Source organism: Panthera pardus, unplaced genomic scaffold (genome assembly GCF_024362965.1).
Source record: "Panthera pardus isolate Hobbes unplaced genomic scaffold, ASM2436296v1 HiC_scaffold_24, whole genome shotgun sequence".
Lineage (NCBI taxonomy): Eukaryota > Metazoa > Chordata > Mammalia > Carnivora > Felidae > Panthera > Panthera pardus.
Genome location: NW_026526810.1, coordinates 103,037,201 through 103,052,266, shown reverse-complemented (window position 1 = coordinate 103,052,266; position 15,066 = coordinate 103,037,201). Strand labels below are relative to the sequence as shown.

Here is a 15,066-nt window from a genome sequence, read left to right as displayed (position 1 = left end):
CCTCCTCCTGCCAGCGGCTGGGGGTGGGGAGGCTTTACCCAGAGAAAGCCACACTTAAACACCCAACCCCTGGTGTCCACCAGGGCCCAGTGAGGGTGGGGGTGGGGTTCCTCAAGGTGGAAGGCTGGGACCTGGAGCCTGGTCAGGAACTCAAGACCCAGCGAGGTCTGCCTGCCCCAGAGAGAGAAAATGGAGAAGATCCAGGCTGGGCCACCACCAGGGTACCATTCCAGGAAAAGGGTACAGAAGGGTCCCCAGGGCAAGGGCCATGGCTTATTCGTCTCTGTGACTCTCAAGACAGAGGCCAGCACACAGGAGGTGCTCGGTAGGTATTTATGGAATGCATGAAGACAGTGAGAGCTGAAGGGGCGGGGGCGCGGACCCGGCAGCCCCACCCCCCTCCGTCAGGCCAGTCCTCTCTGCCCATCGGCCTTACCTTCATTCCCGCTGTTCCGCCTGCTGCCACCACAGGGTCCCAGCACACAGGCAAGGGGGAGGGGAGAAGAGATGGGTAAGCAGGAGGAAGAGCCTCTTTACAGAAGCCAGGAGCCCCCTGGGGAAGGGCTCCCACTCCCAGAACCCTCACCCGGTCTCCTGGGCTTTCAAAGGAATGACTGACAGAGCAGAGGCCCTGGGAGATGCAGAGCGGCACAGGCCTGTGTGTGTCACTCTCTCCTGCTGTTCCCCGAGGACAGGGTGCAAGGAGTGTGTGAGGAGGGAGGACTCAAGCCCCCTCCCCAGACAGCAAGGGATGAGGCCCACCTCCAGGGAGGAAGGAGGAAGGGAGGCAGCGTCCCCTCTAAACTGTCCTCAGTACCCCCACCCAGAAGGCTACCTGTGTCACCTCCCTGCCCCTACCCGAGAGCTTGCCGGGAAGGCCCGGCCATGCTCACACTCACCTTTCTCACTGAGTTGCCTGAGCAGGTGTCTGGTGGGCTCTGAGAAGGAAAGCGAATGGACAGTCAGTGCAGGCCTGGAAACAGGCCTGGCCCCGGTCCCATGCTCACAGCGCCACCGACACCACCAGCTCAAAGTTCCCTCCAGCTTGGCTGCCATTCAGCTCTGGGGCTCCATACCTACCGCACAGGGAAGCAGGGCCCGGGCCACCCCCAGCCAGCACCAGGAGCAGCTCTGCCCACAATCGCTGCGTTAGTGCACCTCGCCCAGGGCCCTCAGTTCCGGAGCCAGAGCCCCATGCTGCCTCCTAGGACCAACCGGCCACGTCTCTGGAGATGCCTGGCTCTACCTCAAGCCCCACCCTCCCTGCAAGAAGCACATCAGCGCATTAGCGACACCCGAGGCCCGGCCCCCTCGCAGCACCCCTGGCTGGAAAGCAGAGGTCGCACCCGACTTCCTACGGCCCTTAAGGCCTGGCTCCGTGAAGCCTCGCTGCCCGCTGGGGAGTGATGCCCGGCTGAACAGGGGCTGACCGGGCTCTGGGAACAAGATACAAAACACACCCATTAGGCTGATGGTGTCAGCACCGTGTACCCCAGCCTTTCTGAAGACAGACCTGAGACAGACAGGCAGGGACAAGAGGACATGTGTCGAGGGACCTCTCCACGCAGTCTTGACCTTAGCCCATACTGTTCTTGCCCCACTGGTGTTAACTGGGCAGCCCACTATAAACTTGGGGGGCAGAAGGAAAATCTACCGAGGTCTCCGGGCTGTTCCCGAGCTGTTCTCTCCGTGCTCCGGGGAGCACACTGAAGTTTTTTCCACTGAGGTGTGGGTGTGGGTACACGCACAACATAAGTAAATGTTAATCCGACTGTTTTTTTTAAGTGAGAAAAGTAGAATGCCCTACTCTTTCACCTTAAAGCTTGTAATCAAGAATATTTCGTAAGTGACAAGTAATGACAGCAGCACCTTCCATATCCAGAGTGTACTTCTCTGCCCAGCTCAGCAGTCGGGAAGGGGGAGGCCCGGAGGCAAGAGAGTAGGTGGCTCCATGCGTCACGGCAGTGCTAGCACTGGGCCTGTGTCTCCCTCTCAGCAACTTCCTGCTCCCCCCTTTTTTGTTTTTTTTTTAAACACTTTTTTAAAAGTAATCTCTACACCCAGGGTGCCTGGATGGCTCAGTCGGTTAAGCGACCGACCCTTGATTTAGGAGTTCGAGCCCTGCGTCAGGCTCCGTGCTGACAAGTGTGGAGCCTGCTTGGGATTCTCTGTCTCTCTGTCTCTCTCTCTCTCTCTCTCTGCCCCTGTCACGCACACTTTCTTTCTCCCCCTCAAAATAAATAAACTCAAAAAAAATTATTTTAATAAAAAAATAAAATACTCTCTACACCCAACATGGGGCTCAAACTCATGACCCCAAGATCAAGAGTCGCATGCTCCACCGACTGAGATGGCCAGGGGCCCCTTGCCGGCCTGTCTTTACCCACACTTCTTACAAGTTCAGTCAGCTGATTTCAAACAACACAAGTGGGGAGAAGAGCTACAGGCGAGCACGCTACCACAGACGAGAACCAACGCTCCGGGTTAAGGACGGACACCACACGACGAACGCCACTGCCCTAGCTGTTCACAGGCCGCAGCAGTCTCCAGAAAGGGGAAAGTTCAACTGCGGTCAGCATCCTCTACCCTGAAAGGCTCAAGAGCAGGCAGCATGTTTTAGAAAGATGTTTGTTTCGGGGCGCCTGGGTGGCTCAGTCAGTTACGTGTATGACTTCGGCTCCGGTCAGGATCCCAGTGTTTGAACCTCACGTCGGGCTCTGTGCCGACAGCTCCGAGCCTGGAGCCTGCCTCGGATTCTGTGTCTCCCTCTCTCTCTGCCCCTCCCCTGCTTGCACACTGTCTCTCTCTCTCTCAAAAATAAATAAACATTAAAACAAATTTAAAAAAAAAAGGAGAGATGTTTGTTTCATAATGGTTGAAACTAAAGTATGAACACAAGTAAACAGAACATGACTCCGTCCGTGTTCATGGGCTAAAGTCTCAGTCTTGTGGAAACTTAGCTCTAAAACAGCTCATTTCCTGAGTGCCTTGATAGCTGCAGTTTGGACACTGATGTTATGACAGGCGGTACTGCTGTTTCAACCACCACCACCATCATCACCTCCATGATCCAGAAGCTTCCAATGCAAAGCTATGGCAGGTTAAAGGGGAACGCTAGAAGGGCAGGAAGAACGTTACAGAAAAAAAGGAAAACCGAAAGGGCCAGAAACGTACGAAGTAACACCCTCAGTTTGGGGCTTTTAACAATACGACATCGTAAAACTTTTGCAACCATAGCAAATTTGCCTAGGGTTTAAGGTCCATTGGGAGGAACACATAACAAAACAAAATCACAAAAGCTTTCCAGAGACCGCTTGGTACCACCTTCCAGAAAACCAAAGCCCACGTGTCAATCCACATAGTTGTTCAGGGGACCCGTGGGTCACAGCCAGTCAAAGCCCAGTGCACCACGGAGATCTAAGCCAGGACAGTGCTGCCCATACTGCCGAATCTTCTCTCCAGGGGTTTCTGAGACATTTCTCATTCCAACTCTCACCTCGTCTATGTCTGGTAGGTACCAGCTGAGGCTAAGTCTGTCCCTGGGCCTCGGACTGAAGAGTACAAACAGACGAACAGACGTAGAATACACACACTTATCACCCCCAGAGCTAAGAATAAACGCAAGGCTCTCTCTTTTTCAACAGACGATTCATTCCAGTAACTCCAAGTACATAGCAGCAAGCCCAGTCATGGAAGAAAACCCAGCAGAGGAAAACTGAACTTTTCCTGAGACCCAAAGTAAATATTTCCTGTCTGGATTTGGTGCCACTTGACATCTAACTCGTTTTCCCCGCGTCCTGCCTCTGCTCTGCTCCAGAACTGGGCTGGGGATCACCCATGATGTCTGAGCGTCACTCCTGGCTGGGCTCCAGGATTCTGAATGGCCAAGGAGTAAGGTTTCAGTCGCGGGAAAGCTAAGGGGCACCGAGCCCTGAGTAAACCAGCATTCCCAGGGTGCGGGAAAAGGTGGGCTGCCCAACCCTGGGGCACAAGAAGGGCCCGAAGCAGGAGCACTGGGAGGGGTGCTCTACATGTGCCCAGCAACCCTCCCGGGACCTGCCCTTTCCCAAGATGTCCGGAGAGGTGACAGCCAGCCCCAAATGCTGCTGCACACAGTCCCCCTCCTGGCCCAGAGTCCTCCGAGGAAGCGTCTCTGCCCACACAGCCCTTCCCTTACCAGACTGCCGGCGCCCCTGCCGCACGTGGGTGGACACTTCGTCCTGGGAGGACCAAGCCTTCTTCAGGCGCTCCGGGCTGCAGCGGTACCGACTGGGATCTGCACACGAGATTCACAATCAGCCTTGGCCTAGACTCTGACTATACCTGACCACACCTCTGCTGCCCGCCCCAGCTCCAGGGGCCAGAAGCCTCCAGAGCTCCCTTCTCTTCCATCTTCCATCCAGGAATGTGAGGCACTAGGAGTCGCACCTGCCAACAGGACCATGCCCTTGACCTTGCAGCAGACCCCTAGCCTTTGACAAAAGGAGCTTCCCTTTCCCATCCTCCCTGCTCCCTGCAATATAAGCAGTAGGCAGAGCTTCCCCAGGATGCAACGTGACCTAGAGATGTGCACAACTAGGGGCAAAGCAGGCAGAAAGGGCACACTTACAGTAGGAGTCCATTTCCAAGATGGCTTCCTTGGCCTGGAAGGAAAGGAAACACCCTGTTACCACCTCACTATGTGCTGTGCCTCCCTTGCTCCACCAGCTCGGCTCTTACTGCACCGGGACACCCGCAGTGCTAGGCTGAGGTCGAGGGCATAGGCTGATCCCCACTGTCGAGTGGAGCCAACGTCCAGAGGGTGAGGCACTGGTGGGCCCCTGGCCCTGGCTGAGGATCACCTCTCCCTGCAGCCCATCAGGGGCTAGGTGGGGTACCCCCCGGCACTCACCTTCTGGGGGATAGTGGTGTGGTGGTTCTCCAGGATGAGCCTCTTGATGTGGTGAGTCCAGCTCCGTTTCTCCTCCACTGTCTTGGCCTGGAAGGACCCGAGGGAGAGGGAGCCAGGTGTTATTATCACAAGACTGAAGCCGTCCACCGTAGGCCACGCTTGTCGGGGGGGCAGCGGCAGAAAGATGGCCTGTGCTGGGGCCTCTGTGAGGTTATCTTAACTCCCCAACACAAGCCTGAGAGATGTCCACAATGATCTCTACCTTCCAGAGAGAGACACTGAGGCTCAATAGAGCCAAGCGAGCTGAGAAGGCAGGTCTGTCCCCAGCCTCCCAACCCTCACCTGGATGTTGTACTGCTGCTTGCTGTGCTTGTAGTGGGTGACGGTGAAGCACAGGGAGTCTCTGGTGCTTTCGATCAGCATCAGGGAGGAGCACTGGGGCAGAGAGAGAGTGCAGTCAAGCACAAGAAGGGGCACTGGGGGGGTGGGAGTGACCTGGGGCCCCAGCCCCTCGAGACCATCTGGGGAGGCAAGAAGAGTAATCTCAGAAGGATAGAGCTGTATCCACACCAACCCGGAGCCCATGAAGAGGTCAAGAAGTGCAGCCTGGGGGCGTCTGGCTGACTCAGTCAGTAAAACATGTGACTCTTGATCTTGGAGTTTTAGGTTCGAGTCCCACACTGGTGGAGAGATTACTTCAAGATAAAATCTTTTTTTTTTTTTAATTAATTTATTTTTATTTTAAGAGAGAGAGCAGAGGGAGAGGGAGAGGGAATCCCAAGCAGGCTCCACGCCCAGTGCGGAGCCTAACTCGGGGCTCCATCCCACGACCCCGGGATCATGACCTGAGTCAAAATCAAGAGTCCAACACTCAACTGACTGAGCCACCCAGGCGCCCCAAAAACAAAATCTTTAAAAAAAAAAAAAAAAAAAAAGGGTCTGGAGATTGGCCCACTAAAATGGGGGAAGTGGAGAAGGAGTGGAGGGGCAGAGAACATGACAGCAGCCTGGTTACCGGGATATGACTCTTGTAGACAAAGTGATCGCCTCGCTTCTTGGTGATGAGCAGAGCTTTGTCAAAGAGGAAGAAGGTCCTCTCGTTGCGCACACGGTGCACGCGGAACGTGCCCTCCAGGACGAGCTCCCCGTAGATGGTCAGGTCTGGTCCCTTCCAATTGATGAGCAGTGACTGAATCTCCTGCAGCAGAGAAGCAGGGAGCCCCAGAGTCAGGCTGCTCATGACACTCTGGGGACTGCGTGGAGCCCCAGAAAACTCCTGCAGACACAGCCACCACCTGCATCCGCCAGACACACGCTGCCACAAGGGCTCCCCACAGAGAAGCCCACCCCACAGGGAAACGAGCCCTCAGCTCACCGCAGCAGGCGGCCACATGCGCTCTCCCAAGCGCCACCCCACCTCGCCCCACCACCCCTGCGAGTCCCTCCAGCCGCCAGCCCTGCAGCACCTGGAGCCGGACTGCATGCTCGTGCCTCCTCTTCATGTCATTGATGTACCAGGCCACGCAGGTCATGGTGTCAATGGCATCCTCCACCACCTCGAAGCCGTCTTCTTCTTCATCAAAATGTTTGGCAATTTCCTGTGCGGGAGACAGGCGCTCAGGCGGCCCAGACTCAGGCCCTGCCCCTCCCCTGGGCCCCGCATCCTCAGGAAGACCTCTGGGTTACCTGGAGCAGCAGGTGGTACTTGAGGATGCGCTGGACGGGCTTCAGCAAGTAGGAGCCCAAGGGCAGAGAGTGCTGTAGCAGCTCCTGCCGGTCCCGAAAGAACTTGGCCTGTTGCTTGTCCCGCATGCACTCGGTCAGGGCGGCCACTGAGCTGGGAGGGGGGAGGCGGCCGTCACTGCCTGGGAAGGCCTAGATGGGGGCGTGTGGTGCTCCAGGCCCACCAAATAACTCTACCTCCCCTCTCCACCCCAATTACTCACTTGGGGTAGTTGTTGCAATACTGGGTGTAGATATCAAACTCTTGGCTCTAAGAAGAGACCGAACAAAGATAGTGATTTCTGGGAGGCTGCAAACTTGGGAATACCAAAAACATGGCCCTGATCCCCAGAGTACACTCTGCCCCCCTTTCCCTGAACACCTGCAGATCCATCCTTGTACCCATCTCCCTGGGACACCCCATCCACCTAGCAGCCCCTGGCTCCAACCCAGAATGCCCCTCCCACCTGAGGCACCCCAGAACGCCCCTCCTTCCCCTGGCAGAAGCCTCTGCTGGGCGTTCCTGTGCCTCTGAGTCCCCAGCAAGGTGGGACAAGAGGCAAGAACCCAGCCCTTCTTACCCTTTCCACAAAGCAGCTGGCCACAGCCACAGGGTCACTATTGCAGCCGTCCAGGTCTCTGAGTAGCTGGCTGGGGGAGGGGGGAGTGGTCGTCAGACCCCAGACAGCTCACAGCCTCCACACCTACCAACAAGTCCCCTCCCCAACCTCCTGGTTCCCAGATACACAGCCAGCCCTGGTGACACGCCAAAGAGTCAGGGCTTCTCCCCCCTCAGAGTGAGCCCCATGCAGGCCAGCAACCACAGAGTATTCAGCACTGCCGTAAAGATGGGGAGCAAAGGAGCCCCACATGCTCAGCAAGCAAGAGAAAGGGGATGCGAGTACCCACCTTGGGAGGAGAGACAGCTCCTCTGCAAGCAGAAGGAGTCAAACACACACAGACTGAGATTAAAGGGGGAGGAAGAAGAGGGCTGGGATTCCCAAAGTAAGCAAAGGCCCCCGACACACACACCCCGGTGCAAAAGGATGCAGGAAAGGGAGAGAGGGGGAGTCCCAGAGCCTGAACTTGGATTCAGGTTGGGATGCTATGGGAAACCCTAACCACAACGCTCCCCTGTCACCTCCTCCCATGCATTTGTCTTCCCAACCCCCACCAGCACCTGGCCCAAGTCACCCTGCCCTCCCGGCCTTCTGAAGCTTGCACTGCAGGAAGTCTCTCAGCCATCTCACAGGGCCCTATGTCCTATCAATGCTGTCCCGTCAAGCACGCTCCCCCCGACCAGTGCCCTCGCCCTGGGGAATCTGTGGGCCCAGGCAGCACACGCCATATCTTCAAGGAGCCCCTTTGCCCTGAAGTAGCCTCCCGCCAGACTTCACTCAGCCTCCCCTTTCGCCTGATCTGTTCATTCACCTAATGGGTCAGATCACCTCCAGGGAGCCCTGGTTTCCCATGGGGTCAGTAAGAAAGTGATGAAGAAGTTAAGGGATGTGCAAGAAGGGGAGAAAGATGGAAGAGACAAAGGGCCACAAAGGGACAGAGAGAAGAGCATCACATGCCAGAGTCCAGCCATTCCCTGAGGGGGTGCTGGCCTGGCCCAGTCTGGCCCCAACATGCACATGACCTCAGATGGTCTCCCCCGCCTGACAGGAGGCACAGCAGCCCCAGGGCACATGACCCCACACCCCCTCTCTCCTACAGGGAGCTGACTGTAGCACCTTACAGGGGTAGAGCACCACTACCCACCCACCCTCAGTGATCAGGCCCCTGGCCCACATGTCACAGCCCAGGAGACTAGGCCCATCCAGGGCCCTTCTAGGCCCTAAGATGGGCCTCATAGGCAGAACGCAGTATGTGTTAGTCCCACTCCATACCTGTTCAGTGCATAGATGTTTTCTATGTTCCCAAAGAGGGCGCTGACTTGTTCTGGCTTCAGCAGCCCAGGCGTGTCAATGATCTTCAAGAGGTAGTCCTGCGTGGAGGGAGGCATCAGAGCCCATCCTCCACCCTGCCCCAGGTACAGCCCGTCCCCCCACTTCCTCCAGCCACACCCCATTTCTGTACAACCACAGTGTGACTTCACAGACATGGCCTACCGTACTGGGCTGCATAGTTCCCCACGCCCCAACTGATATCCATTCAGAACCTCAGGAGGTGACCTCACTTGGAAATAGAGTCTTTGCAGATGTAATGAGTCAAGGATCTCAGGACGATATTCTACTGGATTTAGGGTGGGCCCTAACTCCAATGACTGGTGTCCTCACAAGAGGAAAGGACACAGAGAAGGCAGCGATAGGAAGGTGGAGGCAGAGGTCGGGATAATAGATCAACAGGCCGAGGAACGCAAAGGATAGGCAGCAACCACCTGGCAGAAGCCAGGAGAGGGGCGTGGAACGCATTCTGCCTCCTAAACCAAGATAGACTAAGTGTCTGCGTTTTACTCACGCAGCTTGAGGTTATCTATTACAGCAGCCCTGGAAACAAATACACGGTTCCCTCTGCAGCGAGCAGAGGGCGTCCTCAGTGGCAGCCACACAGCCACCTTCCTGCGTGCCCGCAGTGTGAAATGCCTCACCAACATGGCCCTACGAGGTGGGTGTGTCTTCACGTCCCAGGTGAGGAACCCGAGGCTCAGGAGCTTACGCAGGTGCCCGAGACCCCGTAGCCAGGCAACCACAGAGCAGGGATCTGGGCACAGGTGGGCAACATCCAGGCCAGTGTCCTCACTGTGATCAGTTTCCATGAGCACAGCAGTCCCCGCCCCTCCCCACCAACAGTGCCTGCCCCCTAATGGCCTGCAGGAGATTCTGTGGGCCCGGGCTACTGATGTGACCCAAAGTCGTAAGGCAGTGGGAGCGGTCAGAGGCTCCCCCAGAGCAGGCCGCATGAGACCTCCCCACTACTCCATGGGAAGCAGGTCTTCTGAAACCAACTATCAGGGAGAAGTTTCCTTCCAGGGGTGGAAGCAGGTTTACAACAGAGCTGGGCCACCAGGAGCCAGAGGCCGGGCCCCCTCCCATCCTCAGCCCCTTGGGTGGCAGGCCTCACCTCCACGATGCTGCGCAGGTCCTGCACATACATCCGCTCCGTCTCCACGATCTCCCGCACCACTCGGCCCAGGTAGCTGAGCTTATGTGCTGGGGCCGCCGGGGCCCGGCTGCTGAATGGAGACAGGGGCCCCCTCACGCTCAGCCAGCCGCTGGAGTTGGGGTTGCCGTTGGGGGGATGCCGGCCGCGCGGGGAGCCTGCCCCGTTCTCAGCAGAAGCCTCGGAGCCACTGGGATCCTCCATGGCACCGCGGCTGTCACGGGATGAACCCGACGAGGAGGTGGTGGAGGTCAGGCTCACTGGCCGCTCCTGGCTGCGCTCTTGGCGGAGAGAGGCAGAGACAGGCATCCTGGCATCGCTGCCTGGAGAGGGCACTCCAGAGAGATTCTGGGTGGGACAGACAAAGAATTGAACCTTGGAATCTTCACAGAAACTGAAGGGAAACGGGTGGCTGCTGGGGGAGGAGGGAATGCCGAGTTAGTATTTAATGGGTACGGAGTTTCCATTTTGCGACGTAATCAAGTCCGGGGGATGATGGTGGTGACAGATGAGCAACACTGGGAATGTACTTAATGCCACTGAAACACCACACACTTAAAAATGGTTACAATGGAAATGTTATGTCTGTGTATTTCACCACAATGTTAAAAACAACAGCTCTGAATGTGGAGGGGGTCCTTTCCCTCGGAATCTGCCAACAGGCACAAGGAGGCCTAGGTAACATGCCTTCCTGGCTCCAAGCTTTCCCAGGGTGAGGATGGGCAAACCACATCCAAGGACAATAAAGGGCTCAGAAACCCAATCCCCAGAAAAGCAGAGAGGACATCTCCACCATAGCAGCAGTGAGGGTGCATTCGGATGGAATCCCAAGCCCGGCCCCACTGCCCTGGCAAAGCTCCCAGCCTCTCAAAACCTCAGCATCTCAGCACCTACCCAAGGGCTGTGTCCACGAGGATGCAGGGACCTGCTAACACGTACAGGTCTGAGCGCGGTGCCTGGCACAAAGCAAGGGCTCCATAACTCATCAGAACAGTGATGATAACAGCAATTGTCAAAAAGCACTTCCCAAGTGCCCACTTGTCGGGACCTGTGCTGGGGTCACCAGCAAGGGCAGGTAAAGATCTTGCTCTTATAACCTAAGACAACACACACGCCAGAGAGTAAGAATCTCCTCGGGATTCCATCTCTGGGTCACGAGCGACTTCACCATGAATCTGAAACCTTCTGGATACTGACAGGGAAGGCAGAGGAGATAGTACGAAGGCTCCCCAACCCCCAGCACCTGGCACAGGCCCTGACTCACCCCAGCTCCCAGCGCCCAGGAAATGCCCCAAGGCTGAGCCACCGATGAGTCTCCCTAAATTCCCTTTAGCACAGCTAAGTCAGGAAGGCCAGCAAGCAGGAAACTGCTCCCAGGTAAGGCAAATACAGCCCCGGGTGGACTTTATTCCTGAGCAGGTGGTACTGTTCACAGGTAGGCCAACCTGGAGCAGTAAGTCTGGGAGGGGCTATGGCCTCTGGGAAGGAGAGGAACATTCCACTCCAACCCCAGAAGACTGCAGCTCGCCAGCACCACTTCCCAGAACGTGTATTTCTGTTTCCACAGGAACAAAGTTCTAGAACATCACTCTCATTACCAATAACCCAAAGCCTTCACCCCTAGTTTTAGGGCTCAGAAATTACTAGACCACAGCCTAGAGCTCTTCACAGCTATGAGAAGGATCTAGAAGGTGGCCTCACTCCGGTAACCTTGAATTTCCCCCTGCTTTTCTGTGCCTCTGCCCCAACCTGGAACAAGTAGCCCTAAGCTCTTGCTTTTGCAAATGTTCTATTTGCCTGGACATTATTTCCTCTCCATCTACCCCACGTCATGCCACCCCCCAACCTGTGTCACTTATACCCAATCCTCAGGTTTCAGATTAGAAGCCAGCCCTCTTTCTAGAAACCTCCCCAGAATACAAACCTGGAGGCCCCCTTCTACCTACTCCTACAGAACCCCAGGATTACCCTTACACCCCCTGTGTGACTGTGACTAGTGTGAGATCCCCTCCTCTAGACTGTAAGTGACCTAAGCTCAGGGGCCTTAAAGGTGATCTGGCAAAGGGAAAATGATGAACAAACCAGTGCTTCTCCTGAGCTGAAAATCAAGAGCCCAGCAAGGACCCTCTCCAGCACAGCACTTTGCCACAGAAGGTCTCAGCTTGGGCAGGGGGAGGGGTGTCACCTCCTCTGCAATCTATAGGAAGGAGCCTCTCATTGTGCAGGTAAGGACACAGTGGCAGCGCTGAGGCCATTCCAGCCTTCTCCCTCCCTTCCAGGCACAACAAGGGAGGATTAATTAACAAGCTCATCTTGGTGAAACTCTGAGCATCGCCGAGGAAAGCCCCTTGGGAAATGCAACATTGCTCCTTTTTCCTCCCTCCTCAAAAGAGCCTTTAAAATTAACCAACTAGGCCTTTCTACAGAACCAGCCCGCAGGGTAACGCTGTGTCATTTCAGCACAAAGAAAGACACAGATCCAAACTCCGCCCCAGCCCTTAACCCTCAGTCCTGTGGGACTCTGGTGTCCTTCAAAGCCTGCTGCACTGTCAGGCACCCTCCCACCCCCCCTTCCCCACTCCCCACAGTCAGTCGGTAGCAGCTGGAATAATGGGGCAGAAACTCACGGCCTAAGACCTTTCCCAGATCAAACCTGGGGTCAGTTGGCCCCTAAGGGGATGCTAAATGGCAAAGGCCCAAGTCCCTGATGGATTTCACAGCCAGCCAGGTCAGTTTTAAAGTAGATTAGCCACAGCCCCCCTCCCCCCACAACACACTCTCTCAGGGAGATTAATCTCTAAGGGGTGCCTTCTGAGGGTCACTCTTTAGAGACCCCATTGCCCTGTGAACACAGAAACGAAAGCATCTTTTCTCCTTGGAGAAATTTCCTCTGGTTGAACGTAGTCATCTGCCTGCAAACCAAGCTCCCATTCTCAAAGTCATGCCCATGCCCAGGAGTCCCCCTGGGGCTGAGACAAAGCATACCAGCCAAGAGCTGAAGCGTTCTAAGTGCTACAGAAACAAGTCACTTCCATCTCCTAACAACTCTACAAGGTCAGCACCATTACTACCTCCATTTTACAGACACAGAAACTTGAGGCCACAAGGTAGCATGTGGTAGCTCCTGGATTTGAATTCAGGCACACAGGCTCCAGTGTTTAAGCCCCCCTGCCCCAGCTGCTGCCTCCCTAATGGATTTTACACAAGCCAGGGCCACAATTAGTCACAGACCTGAATGCATTGGCTTTGCTTCACCATAAACCGTGGGTGGGGGGCTTATAAAGACTTGTTTTACCGCCATACTTCATTTATCCTAACAAAGGCCATGGAGGTAAAGGAATGAAAGTTAAAGATTCCTTCCGGCTATTTCTAGACCCCGCTACTATGTGACCTCTGGCCCGTACCCTCCAGTTGGAACAATGTGGTAAAATACAGATTCCAAGTCAAAGGAGAGCAGGTCACGGAGAAGCGGAAAAGCTTGAGGTCACCAGGATCGGACTATAATTCCTTGCATGAGACAAGCTCCGCAGGGACCAGGAGCCCCAGGATCACAAGGCTGTCCAGGACAGGAAGCTTGCTGGAAAACAACTTAAAGACCCAAAAAGGGAGGATGACAAGAATGTGGGGCCGTGAGAGCAAACCAGGCGGAGTACAGGGGGGCTGTTAGTAGAGTGTGAGTACACTCTGGTCCTAAAAGCCTGATCCCAACCAATACTGTGTGTGTGGTTCGGACTCCCAAAGAGACGGCAGAAGGACTGCCCACATACCCCTGGGCAGAGGCAACCTCTCCTTCCTTCCTCTTCCCTGAGTATCGCCCCAAACTGTTAAGAGTCACCTCAAAGCCAAGATTAGACCCAGGTCTTCAAACTCATCTGGAAGACACAGTCTGCTGGGGAAGTGGGAGCCTAGAGAAGGAGGTGACAGAGAGCAGCCAAACCCCCAAGCCAGATGCCCACACCCACCGCCCCCTACCACGCCCAGTCTCCAGTTCCCCTAAGTGTCCCCCAGCCGTGACCTGTTCCATCCCTCAACATGAGTCAGTCCAATCATCAATCAATGAATCAGTCTTCTGGAAAACTCTCTCTCCAGTCCCACACCTGTGACGGTCCCCTAAGCCTTTCTTTTTGACGGACCCAAGAAGTGGCTCAGACATACATTTTGGGGAGGGGGGAGGCAGAGGCACTAGAGGAATGGAGATTCATTTTTCTTTTTTTTTTTTAACGTTCTCTAAATTTAACAATCCACACCCTTCCTCCACCCACACCTCTCCAGGTTATCAACTCCGCCTGCTGAGGACCTTCCCCAGGCAGGGAGGCAGGCTGCAGCAGGCCTCTAGGACTCCCAGCACAGCTGAACGGGGGTCAAGTCCCACACCTCCTCCTCCTCACCAGGCTTCAGCACCAGGCCCCCAACCGAACCCACACCCCTGCCTCCAACAGAAAAAATGACAAAACCCACAATTAGCCCCCATGTTCTGTCCTCAAGCCTCTGGTCACTGAGGCAAAAGTGACATCATCTTGCCAACCCCCACCCCCCCACCCTGCCCCGCCAACTTCAGAAATGATGGTCCTACAGCGAGGCACTCACCGGGAACCTTCTGGAGAACCTCTCCTTTTCTGGTCCTGGGGAACCCCCAGGACTCAGCAACATCCCCTCTGGCCCTCCCTCCTTGACCTGCGGGCTGAGAAGGCAGGAGAGGGAGAGGGGCACCCGCTGGACAGCCCTCTGCGCGGGCCAGCTCTGGAGACGCCTCAGAAAACATTTTGCTTCAGTCAGGCTGGGCCCAGGTGCGGAGGAGGAGGCTGATGTCATCCTTTCACCTGCCGCCCTTCACCCCACGCCCAAGAAGCGGAAGCCCGACACACCTGCCCTAGAGGCGGGCAGGAAAGGAGCAGGGCGCTCTCCCAAAGGCAACTGCTCCCAAATCCCCTGCACACCCACCTCCCCAGGGGCTTCCTACACACTCCAAAGGCTCTCAGAACCTGTCAGGAGCCCTTGACCTTCCCCGGAACAACGCCCCAACTCCCCTGTCAGGAGCTCCTCAGAGAGGGTACCAGAAGGAAGCAACAGAGAGTAGCTAAGGCTTCTCCAGACAAACACGGCAGGAGCAAGGTGAACTTCCTCAGAGATCTCAAACAGGAGCTGAGCTCACTCAGCCGTGCTGTCGCCCACAGCTCCGCGCCACCCCACGCCCGGCTCTTGCCTGTCTCTTCTTGCCGCTCCCCCTCGGCCACGCCAGCGGGAGGACACCTCTCAGCACAGCCCTAGAGGCTTTCCCGAGGACAGGAGGATCCCTGAGAGGGTCTGGCTCTTTGCCCCTTTCCAGAGCAGCTTCCTTACTCAGGCCC

The 15,066-nt window shown here is 56.0% G+C and overlaps 1 protein-coding gene across 7 annotated transcripts in view; it reads right to left on the bottom strand.

The window, feature by feature from the left end:
• Nucleotides 1-15,066, bottom strand: part of PLEKHG3 (pleckstrin homology and RhoGEF domain containing G3) — a 41,787-nt gene that overhangs the window by 5,563 nt on the left and 21,158 nt on the right. For 2 of the 7 annotated variants that reach the window (XM_019451564.2, XM_019451563.2), the window contains exons 2-15: nt 9,680-10,066; nt 8,506-8,603; nt 7,195-7,264; nt 6,838-6,884; nt 6,578-6,728; nt 6,358-6,489; nt 5,907-6,089; nt 5,234-5,326; nt 4,892-4,978; nt 4,610-4,643; nt 4,178-4,276; nt 1,347-1,436; nt 900-938; nt 437-459 (exon numbers count right to left, since the gene is read on the bottom strand). In XM_019451564.2, the coding sequence (XP_019307109.2) occupies nt 437-459; nt 900-938; nt 1,347-1,436; nt 4,178-4,276; nt 4,610-4,643; nt 4,892-4,978; nt 5,234-5,326; nt 5,907-6,089; nt 6,358-6,489; nt 6,578-6,728; nt 6,838-6,884; nt 7,195-7,264; nt 8,506-8,603; nt 9,680-10,027 (1,494 nt within the window). In that variant the 5' untranslated portion in view covers nt 10,028-10,066. Of the gene's footprint in view, nt 1-436; nt 460-899; nt 939-1,346; nt 1,437-4,177; nt 4,277-4,609; nt 4,644-4,891; nt 4,979-5,233; nt 5,327-5,906; nt 6,090-6,357; nt 6,490-6,577; nt 6,729-6,837; nt 6,885-7,194; nt 7,265-8,505; nt 8,604-9,679; nt 10,067-14,305; nt 14,413-15,066 lie in introns of those variants that run through there. The other 5 variants (XM_053889499.1, XM_019451558.2, XM_019451559.2 and 2 more) reach the window with 5 other exon arrangements.